The sequence below is a fragment of the Mytilus galloprovincialis genome, chromosome 7 (genome assembly GCF_965363235.1).
Source record: "Mytilus galloprovincialis chromosome 7, xbMytGall1.hap1.1, whole genome shotgun sequence".
NCBI classification, from domain to species: Eukaryota; Metazoa; Mollusca; class Bivalvia; order Mytilida; family Mytilidae; genus Mytilus; species Mytilus galloprovincialis.
This window is the reverse complement of record NC_134844.1, coordinates 30,932,888-30,957,646: the sequence shown is the minus strand read 5'-3', so window position 1 is coordinate 30,957,646 and position 24,759 is coordinate 30,932,888. Positions and strand designations below refer to the sequence as shown.

General features: G+C 32.8%; 1 protein-coding gene and 1 long non-coding RNA gene across 2 annotated transcripts; one reads left to right on the top strand and one right to left on the bottom strand.

Annotated features, from left to right (window-relative positions):
• On the bottom strand, positions 1-23,109 carry LOC143082751 (uncharacterized). The gene is made up of 17 exons (XM_076258593.1): positions 22,314-23,109; positions 19,147-19,284; positions 17,817-17,885; positions 17,393-17,422; positions 15,843-16,028; positions 14,527-14,622; positions 12,498-12,618; positions 11,756-11,864; positions 11,317-11,410; positions 10,568-10,672; positions 10,016-10,130; positions 9,216-9,340; positions 8,512-8,599; positions 7,988-8,057; positions 6,088-6,155; positions 1,278-1,447; positions 1-475 (listed from the first exon to the last, which is right to left on the bottom strand). The coding sequence occupies exons 1-17, from the start codon at positions 22,557-22,559 to the stop codon at positions 437-439; spliced, it is 1,869 nt and encodes a 622-aa protein (XP_076114708.1). The 5' UTR covers positions 22,560-23,109; the 3' UTR covers positions 1-436.
• LOC143082752 (uncharacterized) lies at positions 19,513-22,181 on the top strand. Its single transcript, XR_012980465.1, has 2 exons — positions 19,513-19,573; positions 21,963-22,181. It is a non-coding gene; the product is annotated as an uncharacterized LOC143082752 (long non-coding RNA).
• Positions 23,110-24,759: the final 1,650 nt, after the last annotated feature.

The window sequence follows — 24,759 nt, the reverse complement described above, 5'->3', positions numbered from 1 at the left end:
AACTTCAAAGTTTTCATCCGAGTTCAAATGATGTGGATGCAAGCAAAAATAGGTCACCTTACGGCCTAACATAATGTGCCTAAAAACAACGTATCATGCTGTATGCTTAATAATTCCGAAAACGTATATTTCATTAGAACAAGCCCTATACATATTATAACTGAAAATTGAAGGTCTTGACACAGATAATACTGCCATCAACATATGTATTTAAAACCCAGAAAAACAGGTCTAAACTACCATTCATAAACTTAGTACAATATTATTGTATAACCACACACCACAAGCCTCTATCTTTCAAAATATCTTTGAAAACTATATTATTTTGCACCAAGTTTTGAGATGGTCCCTATTTTCATCACAGTTTTTATATATAAAAACAAAACATGTACGATGTATCCCTCAGAGCACCACATGACCTTGTTGATCATTGACATTACATCTGACAGCTGTATGGACTCTGTATACGCAAGTACTGAAAAAGAAATAGAGCTAGTTTTTAATATCATTTAAATTTGTTATAATTTATCTGGATATAAAATGATCATTCAGTAATTACCTTTATAGTTCATTTTCTTCACACTTTATCCCTTACATAATAAAGGTTTTAAAATTATTATTTCATTAAGGTTGAAATTCTTTATGTTTAACAACAGCCATTGAAACTGATGGAATAAACAATATAATGTATCATATTATCGAATGAATTCACTAATTTTTCCTTGGAAAACAGTATTTGTAGATAACATAGGCATGGGTGTTAGTGGATAGCATGGGCTTGAATGCAAAATTTGACAAAACAATGAAAATCAAATAACCATGAGAATACAATTTTTCCAACCTCAAATTCATATCATTGAAAATAACTGAATTAACAGTATCAAGAGACCTCATGATTTATATACATAGTTATTATTTATGTCTTAATCTTTTTTTGATTTCCTGAGCAGTTTTTGCTGCATTTTTAGAGCACTATTGTAAAGTATTTAATTGAGAAAAGTAAACTTCAACCTGAATTCAGATGGAAGTTGTGTAATTTCTTAATATATTGGCTGTGAACTGTTTTTCTAGAAAGGTTTACTATTTAAAACCATAAGTATCAAAAAATACAAATATTGAAATTTCTCAAGACATTAGTTGATAACGATTGAATTAATATTGAAGTTTTTAAAAACAGATATCACAAACTTTTTATGTGAGAGTGTCGTCAACAATATGAGAGAGTGATGGACACTGTCAGATATACATGTAGTCCTTACTTGTGAAATCTGACTTACCTGTATGACCAGTGAGGGACCTTTTGCCACTATTTCTGGTGGAATCTGACTTAATGGACAATTCTCTATACTCATTATCTGTAGATTTCCACATAACACCAACTCGAATGGTAAGCTGTGAAGATCTGGGTTGTCATTAATGTACAGTGATTCTAAGTTCTCTAATGACCCTATAAATCAAAGATAATAAATATAAGGCTAAGAATAATCATTTCAGGCAATTGATTGAAGTTGGGAAGTTGGGAAACATAATTTTTCTTCACTACTAATCTCTAGCTATAAAACATATCACTTTTATCAAGGTATATTTGACTTGAAGATCTTGTCTTTCTACTGATGAATTCAACAATTAACAAGTTTAAGAATATTATAAATGATTAATCTCCTTACAAAGAAGTTCTCATTTTTGCACTTGATATTACAACTGAACTTAAGATTATTCATCTTTATTTTTTTACAAATATGAAAAAAAAAATATATAAAAAAAAACAGGCAATCCTGCTGGAACTAACTGTACCATGGGAAGAAAGAATAGAAGATGCCTACGAAAGAAAGAGACTGAAGTACCAAGATCTACTTGCAGAATGTAGAGACAATGGATGGCGGGTTTGGTTATTTCCAGTGGAAGTGGGAAGCAGAGGGTTTGTTGGACAGTCTATGTGGCGAGCATTGAGAGCACTTGGTATTGTTGGAGGGGAAAGAAGTAAACTGATAGGGAACTTGTGTAAAGAGGCAGAGACAGCATCAATGTGGTTATGGAGGAAAAGGTCAGAACAGTGGAAGCAGTAAAGTGTAGAGGCAGGGATGGATAGCCAAGTGGTTTCGGGCTGGGACTTGATCACCCCAGTCGGCGCACCTCTGGAGGTTGTAGTGGACAGCGCCGAAACAGCCGAGGAAGGAGGATTCACCTGAAGACGGAACCACGCATCTTTCCAACAGGATGTATTAAGGTAATTTAACCTGGGAAACCAGTGACAGCCAGGAAAGTCTGGATGACAACTGAGAACAGAACAGTGACAACCTGGAGAGACAGGAGACTTTCAGGAGAGACTGGGATCAAGGGGTGCAGAGGCTTGGCAGGCCGAAGCACATCTTCTGTGAGGAAGAACCCACTTACATCTAGCTATGGAACGATATATAATAAGACACCCCCAAGGTTGTGCGAGAGCGGGGGAGGATGAGCAACCTACAGGATTGGTAACACCGGAAACGACACAGGAACGAACAACGACTACGAATTTGAACAACGGAAATGTATGCATCTGTGGGAAAGTTTGCAAGAACCAACGAGGTCTGAAGATACATATGGGAAAGATGAAATGCAAGCCAAATCAGAGCATAACACAACGCACAGGGCAACCTGGTGAGACGGAGGAGGAGGTGGTTCAGGATACAAACCACAGCGACCACAGCCTCCATGTGTTGTACAATGAGGAGGACAGCATGGTAGAGGGGAATCAACAGGAAAAGGAGGGCTTAGACAACAACAGACAGCCACAAGAGCCAAAAAGAACACCAGACACAAGTGAGAACATAAGAAGAAAGAAAGTAAAATGGCCCAACAATAAAAGTAAAAGTGAATGGCAACAGTTTGATGAGGATGTGGATGCAATTTTGAACACAACATTGGCAGGTAACATAGACAGGAAGATAGAATCAATGACATCATTTATTTACAACATAGGTATGGACAGATTTGGTGCAGATGAGAAAGAGGTGGTGAGGCGAGAGGGTCAAAAGAACAGAAGAGAATCCAAAATAGCAAAGATGAGGAAAGACCTAAGGCAACTTAAGAAAAGATATAATCAGGCATCAGAGGATGAAAAACCAGCATTATCTGAGCTGAGGGACACCATCAGGAAGAAACTCAAGATCACAAGGAGAGCAGAGAGAACTAGGAAAAGGAGGAAAAAGAGAGAGAAAGCAAGAGCTCAATTTACATCAGATCCTTTCCAATTTACATCAAGATTGTTGGGGAAGAAAGGATCAGGACAACTAAAAGCTAGTAAAGAGGAAGTAGAAGAATATTTAAGAGAAATGCACAGTGATCCAAAAAGGGAAGACGAACTCCCAGATATAGAACAACTTATACGCCCGGAGGATCCAGAGCAAGTTTTTGATGAATCACCACCAAAGTTGAAAGAGGTAGTAGATGTTATCAAGAAAGGAAGGGCAGCATCAGCACCAGGTCCAAATGGAGTACCATATAAGGTATACAAGAACTGTCAGAGAATTACAAGACGTCTATGGAAGTTAATAAGAGTCATCTGGAGAAGAGGTCGACTAGCAGAGAGTTGGCACAAGGCAGAAGGGTGCTTTATACCAAAGGAAGAGAAGTCAGAAACATTAAAACAGTTTAGAACCATCTCACTGTTAAATGTAGAAGGAAAGATATTTCTTGCTATTCTTGCTAAAAGGATGACAAACTACATGCTGAGCAACGAGTACATTGACATTGCAGTACAGAAAGGAGGGGTACCAGGTGTATCAGGCTGCATTGAACACACAAGCGTATTATCACAGATAATCCGAGAAGCGAAAGATTCAAAGGGAGAGCTCGCAGTTGTCTGGCTGGATTTAGCGAATGCATATGGGACAGTACCACACAAGTTAGTTGAGTTGATGCTGGAGAGATACCATGTACCTGACGGTGTAAGAGAGCTGATAAGAGAGTACTTCAACCATCTGCAGCTGAGATTTACCGTTGGGGATTTTACAACATCATGGCAACGTTTAGAAGTGGGAATAGTGACAGGATGCACGATATCTGTCATCCTTTTCTCCGCAGCAATGAATATGATTGTGAAGTCAGTAGAGAAGAAGAGCAGAGGTCCATGGATGAAGTCAGGAGTACGGCAACCACCAGGAAGAGCATTCATGGATGATATGACAATAAGCACAAAGACAGTTATCGAAGCCAGGTGGACACTACAAGAGCTTGATAAGATGATCACCTGGGCAAGAATGAAAGTGAAGCCTAGCAAATCCAGAAGTTTGGTAGTGAAGAATGGTAAAGTCAAGGAGGAAAGGTTTAAAATAGGAGACGAAATAATACCAACAGTCTCAGAGAAGCCAGTTAAGTGTCTCGGAAAATGGTTCAACAACACCTTGTCAGATAAGTTGAATGTGGAAGATACATATAAGCAGTTGGACGACTGGTTAAAGGCAGTAGATAAGAGTGGACTACCAGGAAAGTACAAGGCATGGATTTACCAGCATGGGATATTGCCTCGGCTGCTGTGGCCACTTCTTGTGTATGATGTACCAATGACAACGGTAGAGGGAATGGAAAGAATATCAAACAGTTACTTACGTAGATGGCTTGGAGTACCATGCAGTTTCAGCAGTGTGGGCCTATACAGTTTAGGAACCAAGTTACAGCTACCACTCAAGTCAATCACTGAGGAATTCAAGGTGACCAAGGTTAGACAACATCTGACGTTAAAAAACAGCAGGGATGAGAAAGTACGATCAGCAAAAGTAGAAATAAGAACTGGAAGGAAGTGGTCAACAAAGAAGACGATAGAAGATGCTGAGTCACGATTAAAACACAGTGAGATAGTGGGCAGAGTTGCAGTTGGAAGACAGGGGCTGGATGTTACACCTACAGCAAAATGGAGAACAGCAACAGTGGAAGAAAAAAGACATCTGGTACAGAAAGAGGTACGATCAATGGAAGAAGAAAGTAGAATGGTAAAGGCAGTGAGCATGAAGAAGCAGGGAAGCTGGTTAAACTGGGAGGGAGCAAGACAGCAGAAGTTAGGATGGAATGAGATCTGGAAGATGGAGCCACATAGGTTGCAATTTAAGCTGAAGTCAGTATATGATGTATTGCCAAGCCCAACAAATCTAGCAACATGGGGATTGATAGACGACCCAAAGTGTGTTCTTTGTGGTAAGCCAGCAAACTTGGAGCACATATTATCATCATGCTCGAGTGCTTTGAAAGACGGGAGGTATACATGGCGACACGACAAGGTATTAGGGACACTAGCAGACACCCTAGAGAGAAACATCAGGAAGCCAAGGAAAAACAAGGAAGGACTTACTTTTGTCAATTTTGTTAAGGAAGGAGAGAAAGGTCAGAAGAAGAAGGTGGAAGGAAGTGGTTTATTGGTAACAGCAACTGATTGGCAAATGTTGGTAGATCTTAAACAGAAGTTACAATTCCTTCCACAGATTGCAGTAACAAACCAGAGACCTGACATCGTCATTTGGTCCGCCTCAACAAAACAGGCAATCCTGCTGGAACTAACTGTACCATGGGAAGAAAGAATAGAAGATGCCTACGAAAGAAAGAGACTGAAGTACCAAGATCTACTTGCAGAATGTAGAGACAATGGATGGCGGGTTTGGTTATTTCCAGTGGAAGTGGGAAGCAGAGGGTTTGTTGGACAGTCTATGTGGCGAGCATTGAGAGCACTTGGTATTGTTGGAGGGGAAAGAAGTAAACTGATAGGGAACTTGTGTAAAGAGGCAGAGACAGCATCAATGTGGTTATGGAGGAAAAGGTCAGAACAGTGGAAGCAGTAAAGTGTAAAGGCAGGGATGGATAGCCAAGTGGTTTCGGGCTGGGACTTGATCACCCCAGTCGGCGCACCTCTGGAGGTTGTAGTGGACAGCGCCGAAACAGCCGAGGAAGGAGGATTCACCTGAAGACGGAACCACGCATCTTTCCAACAGGATGTATTAAGGTAATGAAAGTATTATTCTCTTTATTGCATTTTGGGAAATCAAACTTTGTAGAAATTAATTATTATGACAGAAGTTGAGTAACAACCAATTCAAGCACCAAGCATACTTGACCTACCTATTTCTGCAGGAAGAGAAGTGAGATTATTTTCTCCAGCACCAAGGTACTCTAACTTGGACAGGCATCTAAAATATGAAAATTCAAAGTCAGTCATCAATATACTAGTGATGTAAATACAGCACAATTCTTACAAAATACAGCAAAAAAGTATCGATTTTATACAAAAAGAGTGGACATGCTGAAATGTTTCCCCTAATTTTTTTATATAACTTAATGCATCTTTTTAGAAAGTATACAGTTTTTCGCTATAAGTCTACCTACAAGTAGTTACTTCATTTAAAGTAAAGCTCAAAGTATGCCATTCAACAGCATGTATGAGGAGTAATAAAAACATATATATTTTGTATTTATATTCTATTTTAAGAGACCAGGCTGATAATTTTACTTACTGTAATTTTTCCCACTCCTATAATTATGTCTTTCCACTTTTCTGTGGAACTATTGTATTTGTTCTGATTATTATTTTATTTTTTTTCTCGCGTTAAAATTTTGTTTCGCAATATGTTGCTAAGATATTTCTTATACAGTATCATAGTTTATGCACTTTTTATTTTCACCTATTCTAAGCCTAACAATTTAAATTGTAAAAGTTATCTCCCCAAACACTGTTTTCCTTGTGACTAAATCTCCTCTGTAACCGCAAAAGAAAGTGACAAATTTATTTTATAAATTGCACAGTATATCCTTTGCATGATTTGTCTTATTATGACTGAAGCGATATGAACACTCCATATGCGAGTTATTTCCCCTTATGCATGTGATATAAGTGATATGCATTTCTTTCTTGTAAACAATAAGTGATAGAGACCTAGGATCTTTTGATTTGAAGTTCTTGATCCAAAAATAAGAAAGTAAGGTAAAAGTCAGAGGTCAAGGTCATCTTTTAAATTTAGATTTTTGCTTATTTTCAATTCTTTTCAACAACCGTATAAGATAGACAACATATTTTTACTAAATTGTAAGTTGCGACATGTCGTAACACATGAATTTTGGTTGAAAAGCTACGCTTACATTAAATTGGGAGTTTTCTCCCCTCTTATATTAAGAATTAGGCATATAGTGATATAACTCATTAACCATATATAATTAAGACATATGGTCTTTTGATTTATGACCTTGAAATTGAACTCAAGGTCATGGGTTAAATTGACGTTCTAGATTTTGACCTTTGCTAATACCTTATATGTTTACATGATAAAGCCATGGGTCTTTTTGCATTACGTTGCAAGACACTTGACCATGGAAAAGCCAACCAGAAGTGACCTTGTGTTCACCGGAAGTAATTATATTTTGTACTTAATTGATATAAAAGTATATAGAACCAGATATTTTTGGTATCAGTGTTAAGTAATTTAAATAATACCGGAAGAAACATTTTTCAAACCGGAAGTAACAAATTATCTCCATAATTTAAAAAATATTGTATACCATTAATTTTTGAAATCAGCATACAATAAGCTATCATTTGGACACTGGAAAAAAAACATTGTAAACAGAATTCACTTTTTTCATATCAAAATACATGTTTTTTTTGTGGAAAGACCTTCAATTGTTCTCTGAACAATTGGTTTTTAATATGATATAAAATGCTTAAAGGTCATTTTATTATAAGATACATATGTGTGTAAGTAATACTGTGTATACTGTGTTGACAAAAGCAGAGCCTTATCAGACCAACTTATTGATTGATTTATGGAGAAATGACACTGCATCAGATCAAATCAGTAACATTTCTTAAATTGACTATCTTAAGAGTAGACATTAATATTGACCTATATAGATCATGTAAGCTACATGTACATAGTCTGAATATTTAACTCACTACATTTCTTTTTAAATATCTTTCTAATTTTATGGTCTATGTTTTCTGACAGGAAAACCAGAACAAATTACTTACCCAATAGCTCTGGGTAAGCTCGTCAGTTGATTTGACTGAACAACTAATCTTGTCAATTCTTGTAACTGACCTACAAAGTTATATCAAGATTCATTAAGTTCCATTACAAAACAATAAAAAAGAAAACATGACATTACAAGTGAAATTATTTTTTATCTACTAAAAAGAGGATATAATAAGAGATAAATATTGACAATATAGTAAAACCTGCTTTGAAGGTCATCTCTATTAAGCAAAAACACTGCTTTGTCAGTTGTGATCCGTAGTAATGTCCTTTTTGGTAATTCATGTTATCTTTTTTTAACATCTGCTATTGTTAACTGATTTTGAACTGATTTCTTGAAGTATTCATTTTAAGTTAACATACCATAAAATTATTCAGAGGAAATCAATAAAGATTTTTATCTTTTACGGCAAATATATTCTTGGCATTTTTATTTTTTTCTCTTTAAATAAAACAATTGAAAGTGATTTTTTAGTCAATTTTATTCCAATAAATTGATAGTACAGTTTTTACTGCTCACCAATTTCTTGAGGTAGTGATTCTAGCTTATTCTCTTCTAAATCAAGGACCCTCAATCTTTTTAAGTTGCCTATACTTGGAGGTAATCTCTGGAAAAAAATTAAAACAATCAATTTTATATTTTTATGATTTCTTTAAAAACATATGCAGTGAACAGAAATATACCATGCTTATCTTCCTGAACTTATTCTAAATCCTTGAGATTCATTATTTTATTGTCAAATGGATTATTTCTCTCTTTTTTTTTGGTACTAAGAATCCTACTTTCAAAAATATAGCAGCCCTTTAACTTGAAAAATACATGAAATTATACTTATCCCGACTTTTGGCAATATGCCTGTAACCATTGAGTTGAATTTGGGAACTTTTTTAAATTTTGTTTGGAGAGTTACAAATCAAGTGTTGTTTTGTTTCCGATTATCTACTTGGTTTATGTTTAACTTAATTTTTTTGTGGTTTTTGTGTTACTAAATTCATAGTTTTTTATGTAGTGTTTGTGAACTGTTGTATGTTTGGGATTTTAAGTTTGTCCATAGTGAAATTAGTTTTTGTCCACCAAAATTTTAAGATTGTTCTTTCTTTAAAACTGTCTTCTCACATTTCATGAAATGTTTACCTTGTTAATTATCTACATATTTTAAAAATGTTCAAAAATACAATTATTCATATTTTAATGAAATTTAGAAATTGTCGTGAAAAACTTACCCTTAATAAATTATTACTAAGAATGAGGACTTCAAGTTTCTCTAGATTCTGAATGTCGTCAGGAACTCTTGTCAGCTGATTTGTTCCTAAATTCAGTTCTACCATATTTACCCAAGTACCAATATCTGTAAAATAGATAAATATTCACATCAATATCTTATTTAACACATTTGTTATAGAGTAACAAAAGATCTATTAGCAACTAATTATTTAAATTATATCCAATATGATATAAAAATTTTCAGATGTGGTATGATTGCAAAGTTTTCTGTTTAAACTTATTCTGCTGTCATTATGCTGTGTCTGTATGAAGGGAGTCTTTATCCTTCCCCGTCTGTTAGTTTAAGGTAAAAGTTAAGGTTTAAGGTAATTTACCACAAATTTGTAGTAATTACCACTCAACACAAAGTTCACACTTTCATCATGTTGGAACCTTTAAGAATAAATTTCAAATTTTGATATTGACCAATGCTTGCTTGGTTCATTCATTCGGCATGGAAACAGGATCAAGTTAAGTGAGAAGGGCATTGTGTCCTATTATTTTGGTTTATAAGTATTAAAATTTAATCTGATATTTGCATTGTGAATTGAATACAGGAGCAGTCTCTCAGACATATCTGACTGTAAATGGTTTTGATATCTATACCAGTCAATTCACTTCTATCTTTGTCTGAACAAAAATTCATATTACATGTATCATATATTTTCTGACTGATTTTTTATTTACAAATCTATTTTTAGTCACATAATCCCCTCAACTACAATGTGTAATTTCCCTTTGCTATAAATAGAATACTAACCTAATGGCAAGAATGTAAGCTGGTTATCCTTCATGTTGAGCTTCGTTAAACTGGCTGCTCGTGAAAATATTCCTAGTGGAATTTTATTTATCTGGTTGTGTTCCATGTTTATTGACTGTAAACAAAAAAAGAAATTGATTAAACATATTTCACATACACAAAATGACCAAGTTTAAAAAAACAACATTTCAAAAACTTTTCAAATTCAATATTGCTACAGGTATTTTTAAATCCTCACATTTAGACCCTACAGGTTATATGTGTATTTTTTTTTTCACATCATGCATATATCTTATAGACAAAAAACCTAAACAGTTCAAAGATAATTCAGTTGCTAAGAATTGGCTTCCACATAATTTCAATGATAATTATCCACAACCTTTTTTTATGACAAATACAATATACTTCTAACAGCTGTTAGATAAATGAAACAACCTATATTTGGTTTTAACATTACAAAAACATTAAAATATTAATTAATTTTTCAATCCAATACCTTTCAAAAAATATAAGCATGTTCATGCTCTTTAAAGCTTAAATGTCACAACTTACATAAACAGAACAGAACTGAGCTGGCCCTCCTGAAGGATAAGACTGAAATGCATTTCTTGACAATGTAATGGAATTCAGTCGAGTCAAATTTGACAACAGTCCCTCCTGCAAATAGAACACATCCATAAATTTAATTTTATAAGCCAATTAAATACTTGTCAAAAATTTCAGGAATAAATTAAGGTACATAAGTATTTAGATAATATGCCTCATGAAGCAATTTTGTATGCTTAGATAGCTGACCAGTTATTAATTAGACCCTTTCATTTTCACATTTTGACTTGGGTGGACTTTTATAAGTGAACTACAATTTTTTTGCTCATTGTTGTAGGTCATATGGTGACCAAGAGATGCTTACATCCACATCATTTGAACTAGTGTATGGTGGACAGTTGTCTAATTTGCAATCATACCAAATCTCCTTATTTTTACACAGTTGCAACCAATATTTCTATCCTATTCAAAATGCCATTTTTTCAGCAGACTGAATTTTCCATTAGTCTTGTGGATGACCAAAAGCTAATAAACTATCATTTGATTGTAAGTTACTTCGTCTTCCATCTGAATATAAATGCTTTGCCAAAGATCAGTGGTCAAACAACAATTAATCAATCTAAAACAGCATTCCGCGTTAGGATTGAACAGAAATTATATGATATGAGTATGCAGGACAATAAAAACATGATCTCAACATAATATCTATTAAGATAAATTTCAGGGGGAAAAAAGTAATCTACAAGTTTACTTACCGGTAACTGTGAAATTTTATTTCCTTCCAAATTGAATTCATCCATCAGAACACAATTAGCTAAGGACTTTGGAATACTACTTAAATTATTATATCTGAAATGAAAGGAAGAAAAACATTCAATACTTATGCACATACATGACATATACCTCACATTACAATTTCTTGGTCTACCATTTACTGTATATAAAGTGTCAGCATATTCTGATGGATAACTAGTATTGTTTATATATATATATATAATTTGAAGAAATGATTCTGTTATTGTTTTTCTTTCTCTTTATTATTGGGTCTTTGTTTGTTTTCATACTCAGAATATACAATTTTAAAGATTCATAATTTGATTTCTGCATTTTTACATTTTAGAGATTGACAAGTACGAAAGGTTTTTGTCCTTTCTTTTATGTAGACGATGTCAACAAAATACAATGGCTCCTTACCTTAAACCTAATCTGGATAAATTCTTCATATTTCCTATTGTTTCTGGAATATCAACTAATTCATTGTGTTGGAGATCAAGGGAACTTAGATTTACACAATTACCAATTTCTGCAAAATAAATCATATATTGAAATTAGCAACAGCAAAAATGGAACTATACTAAAGCATAAAACTAGATACCGCAACTACGACAAGAGGCTCTCAAGAGCCTTAATCGCTCACCTGTTATTTTTTTTTTTGCTTAAATCTTTCATCTATGATTATTTTTGCTTTTTACCCATATGTTCCATTTTAGCCATAGTGTCCATGTTTCTTGAGGTACACAGATAAAATACAAAATTGATACTAGATTCATTTGAGAAAACAAAATCTTAATCATGTTAATATATGCCAACTTTCGGTACATTTATAAAATTAAAAATCTAGCTTAAAATGTTTTGGAGTAAGTAAAACAAACTTTTGTACAATGAATACACAAACTGATTTGGTTTAACCTATATTTTAATCATCAACAGATGCTATACAATCATGGTACAATGAATACACAAACTGATTTGATTTAACCTGTATTTTATCCATCAACAGATGTTATACAATCATGGTACAATGATACAACTGTACTGAGCAAATCTTTTATATCTAATTGGAAGTGTTAATATTGTCACCTAAACAAAATTACTAAATTGCGTTAATACTTTTTGGTTATATATTTGAACCTTGTTAAATATACAATTAACTCACCTTCTGGTAGATGTTCTAAGTGATTATGTGAAATGTCAAATGTGACTAAATTGACTAATTTTCCTATTCCTTGCGGAAGCTTTGGTATTTTATTTTCTCGTAAACTTAAAATCTGTAAATTCTGAAAATAAAGTCACAATGAATTACTTCAACATTTATAAATTTGGATACATCATAACCTTAACACTTTCAAGCTGTTTAATCCCTACTGTGTGGTGGCCATAATATAATGACCTTGACCTAAAATAGTTTTTTGGCCCTTATCAGCTCTCCATGCAATTAGAGGTTCACCATATAATAATTTTTTTTTATATTGATGCATGTTCAATCAATATAATCATGGCTTTTTATTGTCATGTTTCTCAGGTTTCAGGTGCAGTTAGAGCTAAAACTTTTTTTTCTGGAGATAAGGCTTCTTCTGATAAAACTTTTTTTCTGGAGATAAGGCTTCTTTCTTCGCTTCATGGCTGCCTTAAATTTTGTCATCTGGTGAGAAAAGCATCAATTTTGTAGAATTTTCACTCTACTTCAAGACCAGTTATTTCATTTTTTTTGTTGCAAATACTCAATCATATTTCTTAATTACAGCTCTTTTCATAATGCTAGCAAGACAAAGATGTGTTTGACTTGCTTGCTTTGTTTGTATAAATGTTTGTTCAAGCATCGTAATTACGATGAACATCTGCAAACAATATAAATATCATAAATATGCGGAGTTAAAGCTGTGTATAGGTAAATTTGATTATTTGATTACGTCCAATCAAATTAAAATAGAAAGTATACAAGTTTAAATCCGCCGTTTGGTATTGTTTTCAGATGTCAATCTTAACTACATCGCTTGAGCAAACTTTGATACAAACAAAGCAAGCAAGTCAAACAAACCTTTGTCATGTTAGCATTATGAACAAGAATGCGTCAATAGTACATGGATGCCCAGCTTGCAATATCATTTTCTATGTTCAATGGCCATTTTAAGTTTTAAGTTGATTGGACTTCCAACTTCATCAAAAACTACCTTGAACAAAAACCTTAAACTGAAACTGGCACTTTCATTTTTTCTATGTTCAGAGGACCGTGAAATTGGAGTAAAAAATCTAATTGGCATTAAAATCAGAAAGATCATATCATAGTAAACATGCGTACTAAGTTTTAAGTTGATTGGACTTCAACTTCATCAAAAACTACTTTGACCAAAAACTTTAACTTGAAACTGGCACTCTCATTTTTATTTTCAGTGGACCATGAAATTGGTGTCAAAAATCTAATTTAAATTAGAAAGATCATACCATAGGGAACCTGTGTACAAAGTTTCAAATTGATTGGACTTCAACTTCATCCAAAACTAACTTGACAAAAAACTTTAACCTAAAGCGGGACAGACGGATGGACAGACGAACGAGCGAATGCACAGACCAGAAAACATAATGCCTACTATTGTAGGTGGGGCATAAAAAGCTGTAAGAACTTATCGTTTCAACTGCTTTAACTTGCCCAAGTCTAAAGATCTATTCGTATGTAGCTTTTATTATGAACATCAGCAATTTAAAACACGGTTTTCTTGCTTTAAAATTTGCCGTGCTCAAAATTTTAGGCTGTATAATATATATGTATACTTTAAAGTAACTTTAGTTGGTACCAATTTTCTAGGTTTTTTAGGGGAAAACGTATATTTATGGATACTGGATTTCTTTCCTTTTTGTTTGCAAGCTGTTACCAAGAAATCCAAGTAAACTAGAATCCCCAAAAAATTATAATGAATTGGGGTAAAAAAATCTCTAATTTGGCATTAAAATTAGAAAGATTATATCATAGGGAACATGTGTACTAGGTTTCAAGTTGATTGGACTTCAACTTTATCAAAAACTGCCTCGAACAAGAACTTTAACCTGAAGTGGGACAGACGAATGGACGATCAGACAGAAAAACGAATGGAGAGATGGACAATCGGACGCACAGACTAGAAAACATAATTCCCATAAATGGAGCATAATGAGTTATTTATTTCATTTGTAAAAGCTCCAGTACTTACTGTTAAATTCCTAATAGCATCATCTACATGTCGGATTCTGTTGAATCGCAAAAATAATGTTGTTAACGATCGTAATTTGTAAACAACTTCTGGAATCTGAAAAACATAAGGTTTTAATGTGTGAGACTTCTAAAAATATAATTAGATGAAAAATTAAACAGGTTAAAGATGACTAGTTTGGTGTATATCATATAGCAAATTATAGAGTTGCATTCATGACTTCTTTGAACAATCAGTTTTACTGTGACGTTATAACATAATAATTGTGACTAAGGACAAATGAAGGAAATGTATGGGTAAATGCAAAACAATTAAAAGTCATATATATCGCTTCATGTATTTCATATTAGGTTCCAGTATTAAACATACCTTTTCACATGAAGTTTGGCAAGAGTCACTTCACATTCTCAGAGAATTGATACATAGATATAGATAGATGTGGTGTGAGTGCCAATGAGACAACTCTCCATTCAAATGTAACAACTTATAAAAGTAAATCATTATATGTACAATAATATACATTTTTCATAGCTTTATTATTAACCATAGCTTTTCTTGTTTAAAAATGTACATGTACATGTATTCAGATTTGCATCTGTACTACTTTTTCAAAATGTTGCCTTATTTCTTCATATTCTTTGGGTAACTGCAGTTGATTGAAATTATTTAAATGAAAAGACGTAAATAGTAACCAGAATTTTTTTAAAGGAAATATGGAATAACAATACTTTCGTAACAAAAAAATCAAACTAGCTTAGAAACTGATAGAAAGACATGGCTCACCATGGAGGTTTTATGTGATGATTGCAAATAATATATAAAGAGTTAGTATATCTACACCACTTGCAACCTATTCAGGTCAGGATCAAATATTTAGGTAACCTGTTATCTTTTGTAATGTCATATGGTTGTGTCTTGTCTTTCTGATGAGCCATTTACAAATATTTTTTTTGTTGCTTCTTATGCTGTGATGTAACATCAGTATCCAAGCTAGGGAAAGGTAAATCCACAAACATGCTTAAAACCGCCACATTCTTAAAAAAGTCATGAGCCTGTTGTTTATTGGTTCTTTTAGGTTTCCATCAGTCATATTATTTTTTGTTTATTGTTTTGTACATAATATCAGTGTTTGCTTTCTATCTTGGATTTCTTTCCCATTTTGGCATGATGCTGACATAAAGGAATGGGTTTTGCTCACTTCTTTTCCTTAATCCTTTCATTCTGAATGTTCTGTGAACAATAAAAAAACAATATCTGTTAATCTGATCTTTCAATTTAAATTCTATAATGCTTGTGTCTAACAAAATAATTCTTACCTCATTCAGCCTATTGTGTCGGAGATCAAGAACACGGATCAGTTTCAGATTTTCAAGAGTGTCCGGTAAATTTGTCAATGAATTTTCACTTAGTCCTAACTTGGATAAATTTGTTAAATATCCTATTTCTGATGGCAATGTTCCTAATTTGTTACCATACAAATAAAACTCCTGGAGTTGTGTTAACTGAAAAGAAAGGATGAATAAAACATTAACACTTTTTTTTTACATTATATTTATTTATCATGTAATGAATTATTCAATATTTACTCAATGAATTATTCAATATTTACTCCAAAAAACTAAATAGCTTTCAAGTCATTTTCTTCATGCATGACAAAACTATATAAAAACAGCAGTCTTTAAATATTCAAATTAACATTCCTTACATTCCTTGTACATGTAGTGATTGGAAGTAATAAATATGAGTTGCCACAATATCTCTCAATTTAGGTGCTATTTCAGTAAAATGTGATTTTCAAAAGTTTATCCAATGTAGAACCACATACTTCATGATCATATATTAAAAGCTACAAAGAGGAGAATATATTTTATCATCTTTAGATTTGGATATCAATATAATTATATAAGATGTATGTTTCATTATAATACTTTATTCTGATTGGCTAACTGCAATTCACATGTTATTCCGTAAGCAGTTGCATTGCTCAATACAACTTTTCATTCATGATAACACATGGTCCAACAATAAAGTGCACAAGTGAATTAAATAAAAAATATATAAAATTCGTGTTTTCATGATCATAGCTAAAAAATGTAATTATAAGTATTGAATCCTTCTTTTTGTAACTTTATAGGGTTGTAAAAGCGTTGACCGCGCGCACCTTTTTAGAATGAAGCACGGAACAAAATGTACTTCAGTCAACGCTTTTACACCCCAATAAATTTACAAAATGAAGCATTCAATTCTTAAATAAATGGTCTTTATCTCTCATTTGCAGCTCTAAATGAAATTTATATGGTTTCTATAATTTCTAAATACTTGGCATTCATGGGTAAATAGGCCCATAAAAATACTCTCTGTCTATCATAGTTTCTGCCACAACAAAAAAAAATCATATTTAAGGGGCAATAACTCAAAAAAGGATGTCTTGTTTTTTGGGAAAATTCAACACGAGAAAGGCATTGACTTTTTATTTTTACAAGTCTCAAATTGGCTTTGACTGCTTTAGTTTTAGAGATGTAAGACAGATACTGCATTCTACCCCCCTTACTTTCTAATTTTAGTAACAGGAGCCATGTTGGAAGACATTAAATCCTAGGATACAGTTTTTAAACTATCCAAATAAACATATAGGTAAAGTTTGGTTATATTTTGCATAGTTTTATTAGAGAAGATCTTTTATAAACATTTGATAAAGTTTACAACAATTGACATATGTAACGATGAAGACAACAGATGCCAAATAATGGCAAAAGCCTTTTCAGACAAAGTGAGCTAACAGGGGCTCAATAAACTGTTTTATTTCATAATCATCTTCGCAAAGTTCAAAAACAGACTAGACTAATATTAATATATATATACTCACCTCTTTAACTAAGCTTGGAATTACTGTAATCTGTAAAAACAATACCCAAAAGTCAATTATGTTACCCATTTCTTTGTTTCATAGCTATACATGTACTTTGTTGGTAAAAAAAAGTGTGGAAAACTTATTTGCCGGAATGACGGACAGACAAACAGACTGAAGAAGTGCAGACCGAAAGTCATATTTATCTTTGTTGTTAGGGGACTAAAATATTCATATTGCATCTCTGTCTATGGACAGTGAAATCCATAGATTTAACTCTTGTAAAATCTAATCAAGACTTTTCACAAATCAGTTATTATCTTGTACCTGTACATGTAGAAATTTCGTTAAGTGCAATTTAAGTGCAAAGTTTCTGATCATGATTATTTATACATTTTATAATGAAATATTATGTCATCAACAAATTTGTCTTAATGATTACCTGTGACTTGCTTAAGTCTAATCTCTTAGCCTCCTCTTCTTTGCATTTCTTGAACTCTTTTGCAACATCCTACAACATAGTTACAGTCTTAACAATGGTTTATAGCCAAGAATATTCAGCCACAAACAGGCAGACAACCCTAAACCCTTGCTTCTCATTATCATTTAAAAAAAACTTCAAGGTGATTCATGAACAAAGATTTTAACACATATTGACCACCTTATATTTTGTTCTGTGTCCAACTTACTTTAAAAAGTTTACTTTAAAATGGGGCTACATTTCAATCAGATCCATGCTAGTCAATTGAATAAAAATATTTAGGACTTGAAATAAAATAAAGGTAATTAAGTACAGACTGTCACCCATGTATGTCTTTCCACTCTGACCCAAACTTTCCAAAAGTTATACAGTCAAACCTGATTAAACCGGACCCTGAATAAACCGGTTTCCTGTCCATTCCGGCCGAAAATGGAAGTCCCTTATTTTTCCATTCAAAGTCTTTGTTAAAATACCCTTTGTAAACCGGACCCTGTGTATTCCGAATTCCGGTCTAATTATGAAGTCCCAATACTCTTAATTACATTAATTATTACCTGTCAAAACCGGTTTGTCTAATTAATTTCAATGATCGATATGCAATCAAAACATATTTGTTTATACAATATGGCTTTTCGTGATAATCAATTAGTCAGGTGTCAGACTGTGAACCTACAATCGTACAGTAGTGAGCTGTATTATTTATTAAAACATTATAAACGGGTCAATTAAACAAAAATACACACCTAATATATCTCGGATTGAACTTACGTTTTAACTTGGATAAACAAATTAAAATTGCGGAGTAAGAAATTCACATCGTGATTTCAAAATCCTGGGTTCCCTGTTGTGAACCCCTAAACAAATGACCTTGATAATGAAAAACACCCGGATGACAACAATCAATGGATATTGTACACTGTACGACAACGTTTCGAAAGTGATGCAATTACTTTTGATAATATTCTGGCTTTTTAATTGGCCATTCCAACATTTCAAATTATTGATCATGGGAGTAAATCGAAACTTTCGTCTTACAATTCAAACAACGCGAGCATTATGATGCAAATGTAAACAATGAAAAACGAAGTGAAAGTATTTTAATTTATAGGATATAATTTACAATCAGAGAGAACTTTTACATACAAAATGTTGGACGTCACAAGTCATTAACTTCCGGTCAAAACGGAAACCTGAATAAACCGGCACACTGTCCAAACCGGCCCTTTTTCATAGTCCCGTAGCCGGCCGGTTTATACAGGTTTTACTGTAAAACCCAGAGTTGTATACTTACTAAATCAGCTTTTAGTGTAGCTTTCTTCACAGTAGGCTTGGGATTCTTCTGACCAGGTGTTTTTACTGTAACCTCTTTCTGTCGAATAGGATCTAATGAACCAATACTTCCAGAACTTGCCTTTTTATCTTGAGGATGCTGTAAATGCATAAATTTAGAATGTAAATTAAAAGTTTGTTGTTTTTGACAGCAATGCATGCCTGCATCTCTTAATGCAATCTGAAAAGTTTTCAGACATAGCACCAAATAACATTTTTATGACAAAAATTACAGGGGGAAATTAAAATGATCTATATTGTTAATTCATGAACTTGTTTATTTGTTGACCTTTTCCATATAAGTCATACCAGGAAATATTAATCTATTTCAGTGAAAGTGCATAAACCTCATTGGAGTTGATTCATTGGGAAAACATCCTCTTTTCCTGGTAAGCAATGTTTTCGAAAATTTATAAATTCTAAGCAAAACCTACAACTAGAAAATTTATTTATTCATATTTTGGCATGCACTGTATTAATATTATAATCTGATTTTTGTGGACATTTGTTTTAAATCTTCCTTATCTTATTGCTGGTATATCTAAATGGATATAAGTATATATATATAATATTTTTTTATATAGTATACATGTATGTGTATTGTAAATTCAGAAATTATTGTGTGCTTTTATTATTGCAGTTTTTCAAGAATGGACAAATATGCAAGTTTAATTATAGTGATTTAGAAAAATCTGTATAAAGGACAGGTCTATGTTTCAGTTATTAAAATGCAAGTTTTTATTATTGCAATACTGACCCACTCACATCATTCGCAATAAAACAAACCTCGTAATGATTTCTTAATTTAAATTTACAGTAAATCTCATTACTCATCTGCTATTACTCATGTTCTACTTCAAATGATAAGTACATGTATACAATGTATGTAAAATGTTTAATTATGCAATAACTTTGAAAATGCACTTTAATCCATTATTATCTTCACCCAAAGGGAATATAGACATTTAAACCATGTAGTAAAAAATAAATAAATGGGGAATGTGTCCAAGGGATGTTTAGCTTCCAAACAACATTATAAAGGGACATCACTCAAGAATGGTTAAAGTGACCCTACCCAAATTCATACTTGATCTGAGTTTTGGGGTAATAAGCTTTGTGTATAAGTTTCATAACATTTGGTATAGGCAAACTAAAGTTAGAGAACAGAAACCAATTTTGGGACACACATACATTATACAGGACAGATGGACTAGGGTAAAACTTGATATTCCCTTTGCTACGGCAAGGGCATAAAAACGAACATACTGAATAGAAAAAAATACTTGAATGAACTTTAAACATGTTAAAACAGACAAATAAAACATATGCACCAAAGACACATTCAAAACTCAAAAGTTAGAGTGACTGGCAATGTCTGGACAAAAAACGAGGACTTTGAACAGTCTACAAAGCGGTAAAAAAGAAAACTACTTTAGACATTCCAACATGAACCCCACCATAACAAAGTATTCAGTAGATGTGTTCTAAAAGTGTAAGCAGATCATGCTCTATATTGTGGTACCCTTGAAGTCTTGGACCTCAAATTCAAGTATCCAATTAGAGGTAATGCAAGCATATTTCACATATTGATTTTAGATTCCCTTCTTCATAAGCAATTACAAACTTTATAATTTGCTGGGGGAAACCCAAAATATATACATGTACATAGTTAAAAAACATGTTTTAATTTATTTAATAAGACATGATAAACATGTCTGTTCTAACTCTTTTCGTCATGCTTGTCTGATTACCGCTGCAAATTAATTTACATGTATGTGTGATCATGTGTGCTCAGCAATCTTTTGCTTGCTTGACAATATTTAATTAGACATCAACACAGTAGCAATTCAGGCTATGTAGTAGGTTTTGTAATTCAGTTGCTTTATGTTTACAGCTATTTACTTTGTTAATAGTAAATACATTGTCACTAGCAAAAAAAACAATTAATCAATCATTGTCACTAGTTTTAAATAATTAAACGATTTGGTCATCTGAAAAATTAAGATTCTTACAGATTGAATCACTTAATGAGAAATAATCTAAACTTGGCTCTTTTTTTTTCGTTTGCACTGAAAAGAGGGACAAAACATGAAGTGATTGTGGTGTAAACACCTTATCACTATTTGGAAATTTGTCCCGTTTGAACTTTTGATGTCATACAACATTCATTTTTCCATTGTGGCGTCAGATACATGTATTTTCTATCAGGACCTCAAAATTTTAAGGAAACTTTTGTGATGTCCAGTAATGGCTGACAAATACAATAAAGTGTATTGCTCACCCCTCCATTTATGGCTAATGATTAAAATCTGGATAATTACAAAGGCTGATCTGTTCACTCATGATCAGGGTTCAATATAAAAGGTTGTCTTATTCTGTTATTATTTTGACATTAGACAACCCTACATGTATGTTACATGTAGCTGCAGTGCACTTTCAAATTGGACAATCATTTTTTTTCCTCTGAAGCTAAGTGGAAGTATGGAATTGCTCATAAACACTTATGCTTTAATCAATGATTAAATTCATGTGTTAATGACAACATAAACAAGTTACAGTACAAGTTTATCTATTTTTAGTAGTGCATGTATTTTTTTCCTACCAATCATACGGATCTATATTATTTTATTACTGATATTAAACAATCAAAATACCTAGTGTGCTTACAAATATTTAAGTCATGTGTTACATGAAGTACTCAAATCAGATCTCTCTATTTATGATGGTTAATTTATGAATCGATTTTAAATGTTTGTTTACGATCATACTATTTTTTAGCTGCAGTGAACATGGTGAAAGAGGAAGCCAAATTCAGCTGTTGAATACCTATGTACATTGGAAAGAAAACCTTTGAGCTGAATAATTTTTATATCTACAATTTTCATCAACAAATGAAAGAAAGAGCTGAATTTAATTCACGAGAGCAACATCTACTTCTGAACTAACTATTATTATTATTGCGATAAATTTCTTAATGGAATAATTAACCAAAATGTATTTAAACTGTTCTTTTCTTTTTTATCATGACATGCAGAAAGCATTATTAATACATGAAAGACTTTAAAACAATTATCCAAATGCTTAGGGTACAGAACAAAAAAAATATATGTACATCTGGCCTTGTTATACCTTTGATATGTCTCGCTGAATATCCATTTCATCCAACGATGAAGACATGTCATCTAAATCATTGGTATCACTAGCAACACTGACCATTGTAGCTCCAGCATGAGCATACTCCTCATGGTCAAACGATCCTGAACCGGAGCCTGAGGACCCCATTCCAGGGCCTGGAAAAGGCATTGCTGTTTCACCAGTATAATCTGCCAATCTCTCAGCAGCAGCAGAATTTCCTGGTTTACTTTTCCGTGACATGTGCTTCAAGTCATCACAATTTAAGCATTAGTTGAATATTGTCCTGTTAAATGTTCTGTAGAAGTGTTTTGGAAATGAGATATATAACGTTATAATGTACGATTGTATCAATTAATGACCTTGATCATGCAAACTATTTGCAGAATCCAGGAAGTTAGAAAGCGACATTTGTAAAATATTTCAATGCACTTAAAAATCACATGTTTCTCACAGGTTTAGAGTTTCATTTGGAGAGTTCAATGTCAAAATAATGAATATAATCTGTGCTAGAAGAAAATTGTTTATCCTCGTTTTTTTAAATCCCTTCACTCAGAATTTGTAATTGTACTGTCAATTAAAAATTCTGTAAAAATTATCTGGATGGTACAGTCATCCGATATAAGTGGGCAAAACTTCAAGGAATGATATCACCATGAGATCATCAACTCTATTGTAATGGCATTTTTTTACGTTTTACTATCATAAACAGTATGAGATACTGATTAAAAATGTCGATATATACTTTGACACGTTAAATTTAAACTATCATGTGTGCATATAGGTAATAATATGTTTACAATGTAACATTTATGACTGACTATTATGTGTAAAATAAAATGACATTGTCATAAAAAGTGTTTTTGTCCACATGATGGTTTCTCACGAAGACATCCATAGATACGAAAACGAGGTTGTGTCCTACTTTCTCTGATGCATTTTTACTTGTCGGATCGGTTCGTCTTGGAACGATGTTTTGTTTTTGCACTCAGATTCAACATTTTGCAGTGACTCACTAGAATGTTGGAAAATGATGTAATGTTATTCTTTTTGCAACAAATCGAAGGCAACACTTATTGTTATAAAATTTGCTGTCAAGTTTACTTTCGGTTGCAGTCGACATAAATATACTGGGTTCCAGATGCGTGACCGAAATGCGCAACGGTTATTTCGAAAGAGGATGTGACGCATTGTCCGCAAATGTTGGGAGATTTTCAAATAGTGAAATATTGTCAAGTCCCACATTCAATTTTACACAAATAAAACATCATCGGTTTACTCAGCATTGTTGACTGCTGTCTAAAAGAATATACATTAATGTCCTATAGGTCATAATTAACTCTGTCACAAAATGGGACATTAGATAACTATTATTCAGTCTGTTGTATAATTTTACAGTAGTCTCAGTTTTTGTCTGGAACTATTATACAGTACTAACTTTATTATTCTAATAGTCCCAGGTTTTGTCTACTCTTATATTTTTGCGATGAGTTTTGTCTACAGTGTCAACGAGTCTTCAGTAAATATAAAGACAAATTTCAGTTGAAATCATTGAAATATAAATGATCGCATTAAAAACAGATGATGATGCTCAAAAGTGAGCAAACTTAAACATGGGACTATTTTACTTACAATATATATGATGCCCCACCTTCGACCCCCCTTAAGGAGCAACCATTAATCTTCAAGTGGAATTTTTATCCGCTGAGTCAGATTTTTTTCCCGCGCAATGTTAAGCTAATTTAGTAAATAAAAAAAATAAAATAAATGTATTATAACATGTATAATGGGAAATAATTTCACAGATTATAATAGACAAGACAAAAGACAATATTTTATTGGCACAAACGCATTTACAATAAATGGTAATGACCGAATGGATAAACAATTTGCTATACATGGCAGTAAAATACAAACAATTATGTATATATATACGCGAATAAACGATTAAAGGTATAATGAAAATCTATTACAACAGATTACTTCTTGCATTTAAACAATTTGTTACGAAAGAGGAAGATAATTTTAGTGCCGTATAAGATGTATTATTAAGTATCAGATTTATTTTATTTTTATCGCACAATGACTTATGTGGTTATATTTTTTCCTGTAATTTTGAACATTTTTAATACAAAAGTCTCTCTACTACTGGAGTAACCTCTGCAGTGTAGCAGCATGTGCTGTTCATTTTCAATTTCGCCACTTTTACAGATTTCACAAATTCTTTGATCTCTGGGCATTTTTAAATATCTTCCTCTTTCAATAGCAAGGTTATGAGCACTAACTCTTAATTTACATAATGATGATCGATCTGATCTATTTTTTTTAAGCATCAACATAATTAACCTGCCCGTTCACTCATTTTGTAAACACTCTGGAAAAATGTTAATTTTGGAGATGCTGAAATATTTGCATGTTGTTCCTGGAAACCCTGGTCAATTAG

Bases quoted from the DNA above. Each gene is read 5' to 3' on its own strand.
- LOC143082751 (XM_076258593.1), bottom strand. From the start codon at position 22,559: ATGTCACGGAAAAGTAAACCAGGAAATTCTGCTGCTGCTGAGAGATTG. The intron at 11,865-12,497 runs GTGAGTTAATTG...TTTATTTTGCAG, and splicing joins CTTAGAACATCTACCAGAAG to AAATTGGTAATTGTGTAAAT. The intron at 8,058-8,511 runs GTGAGCAGTAAA...ATAACTTTGTAG, and splicing joins ATCACTACCTCAAGAAATTG to GTCAGTTACAAGAATTGACA.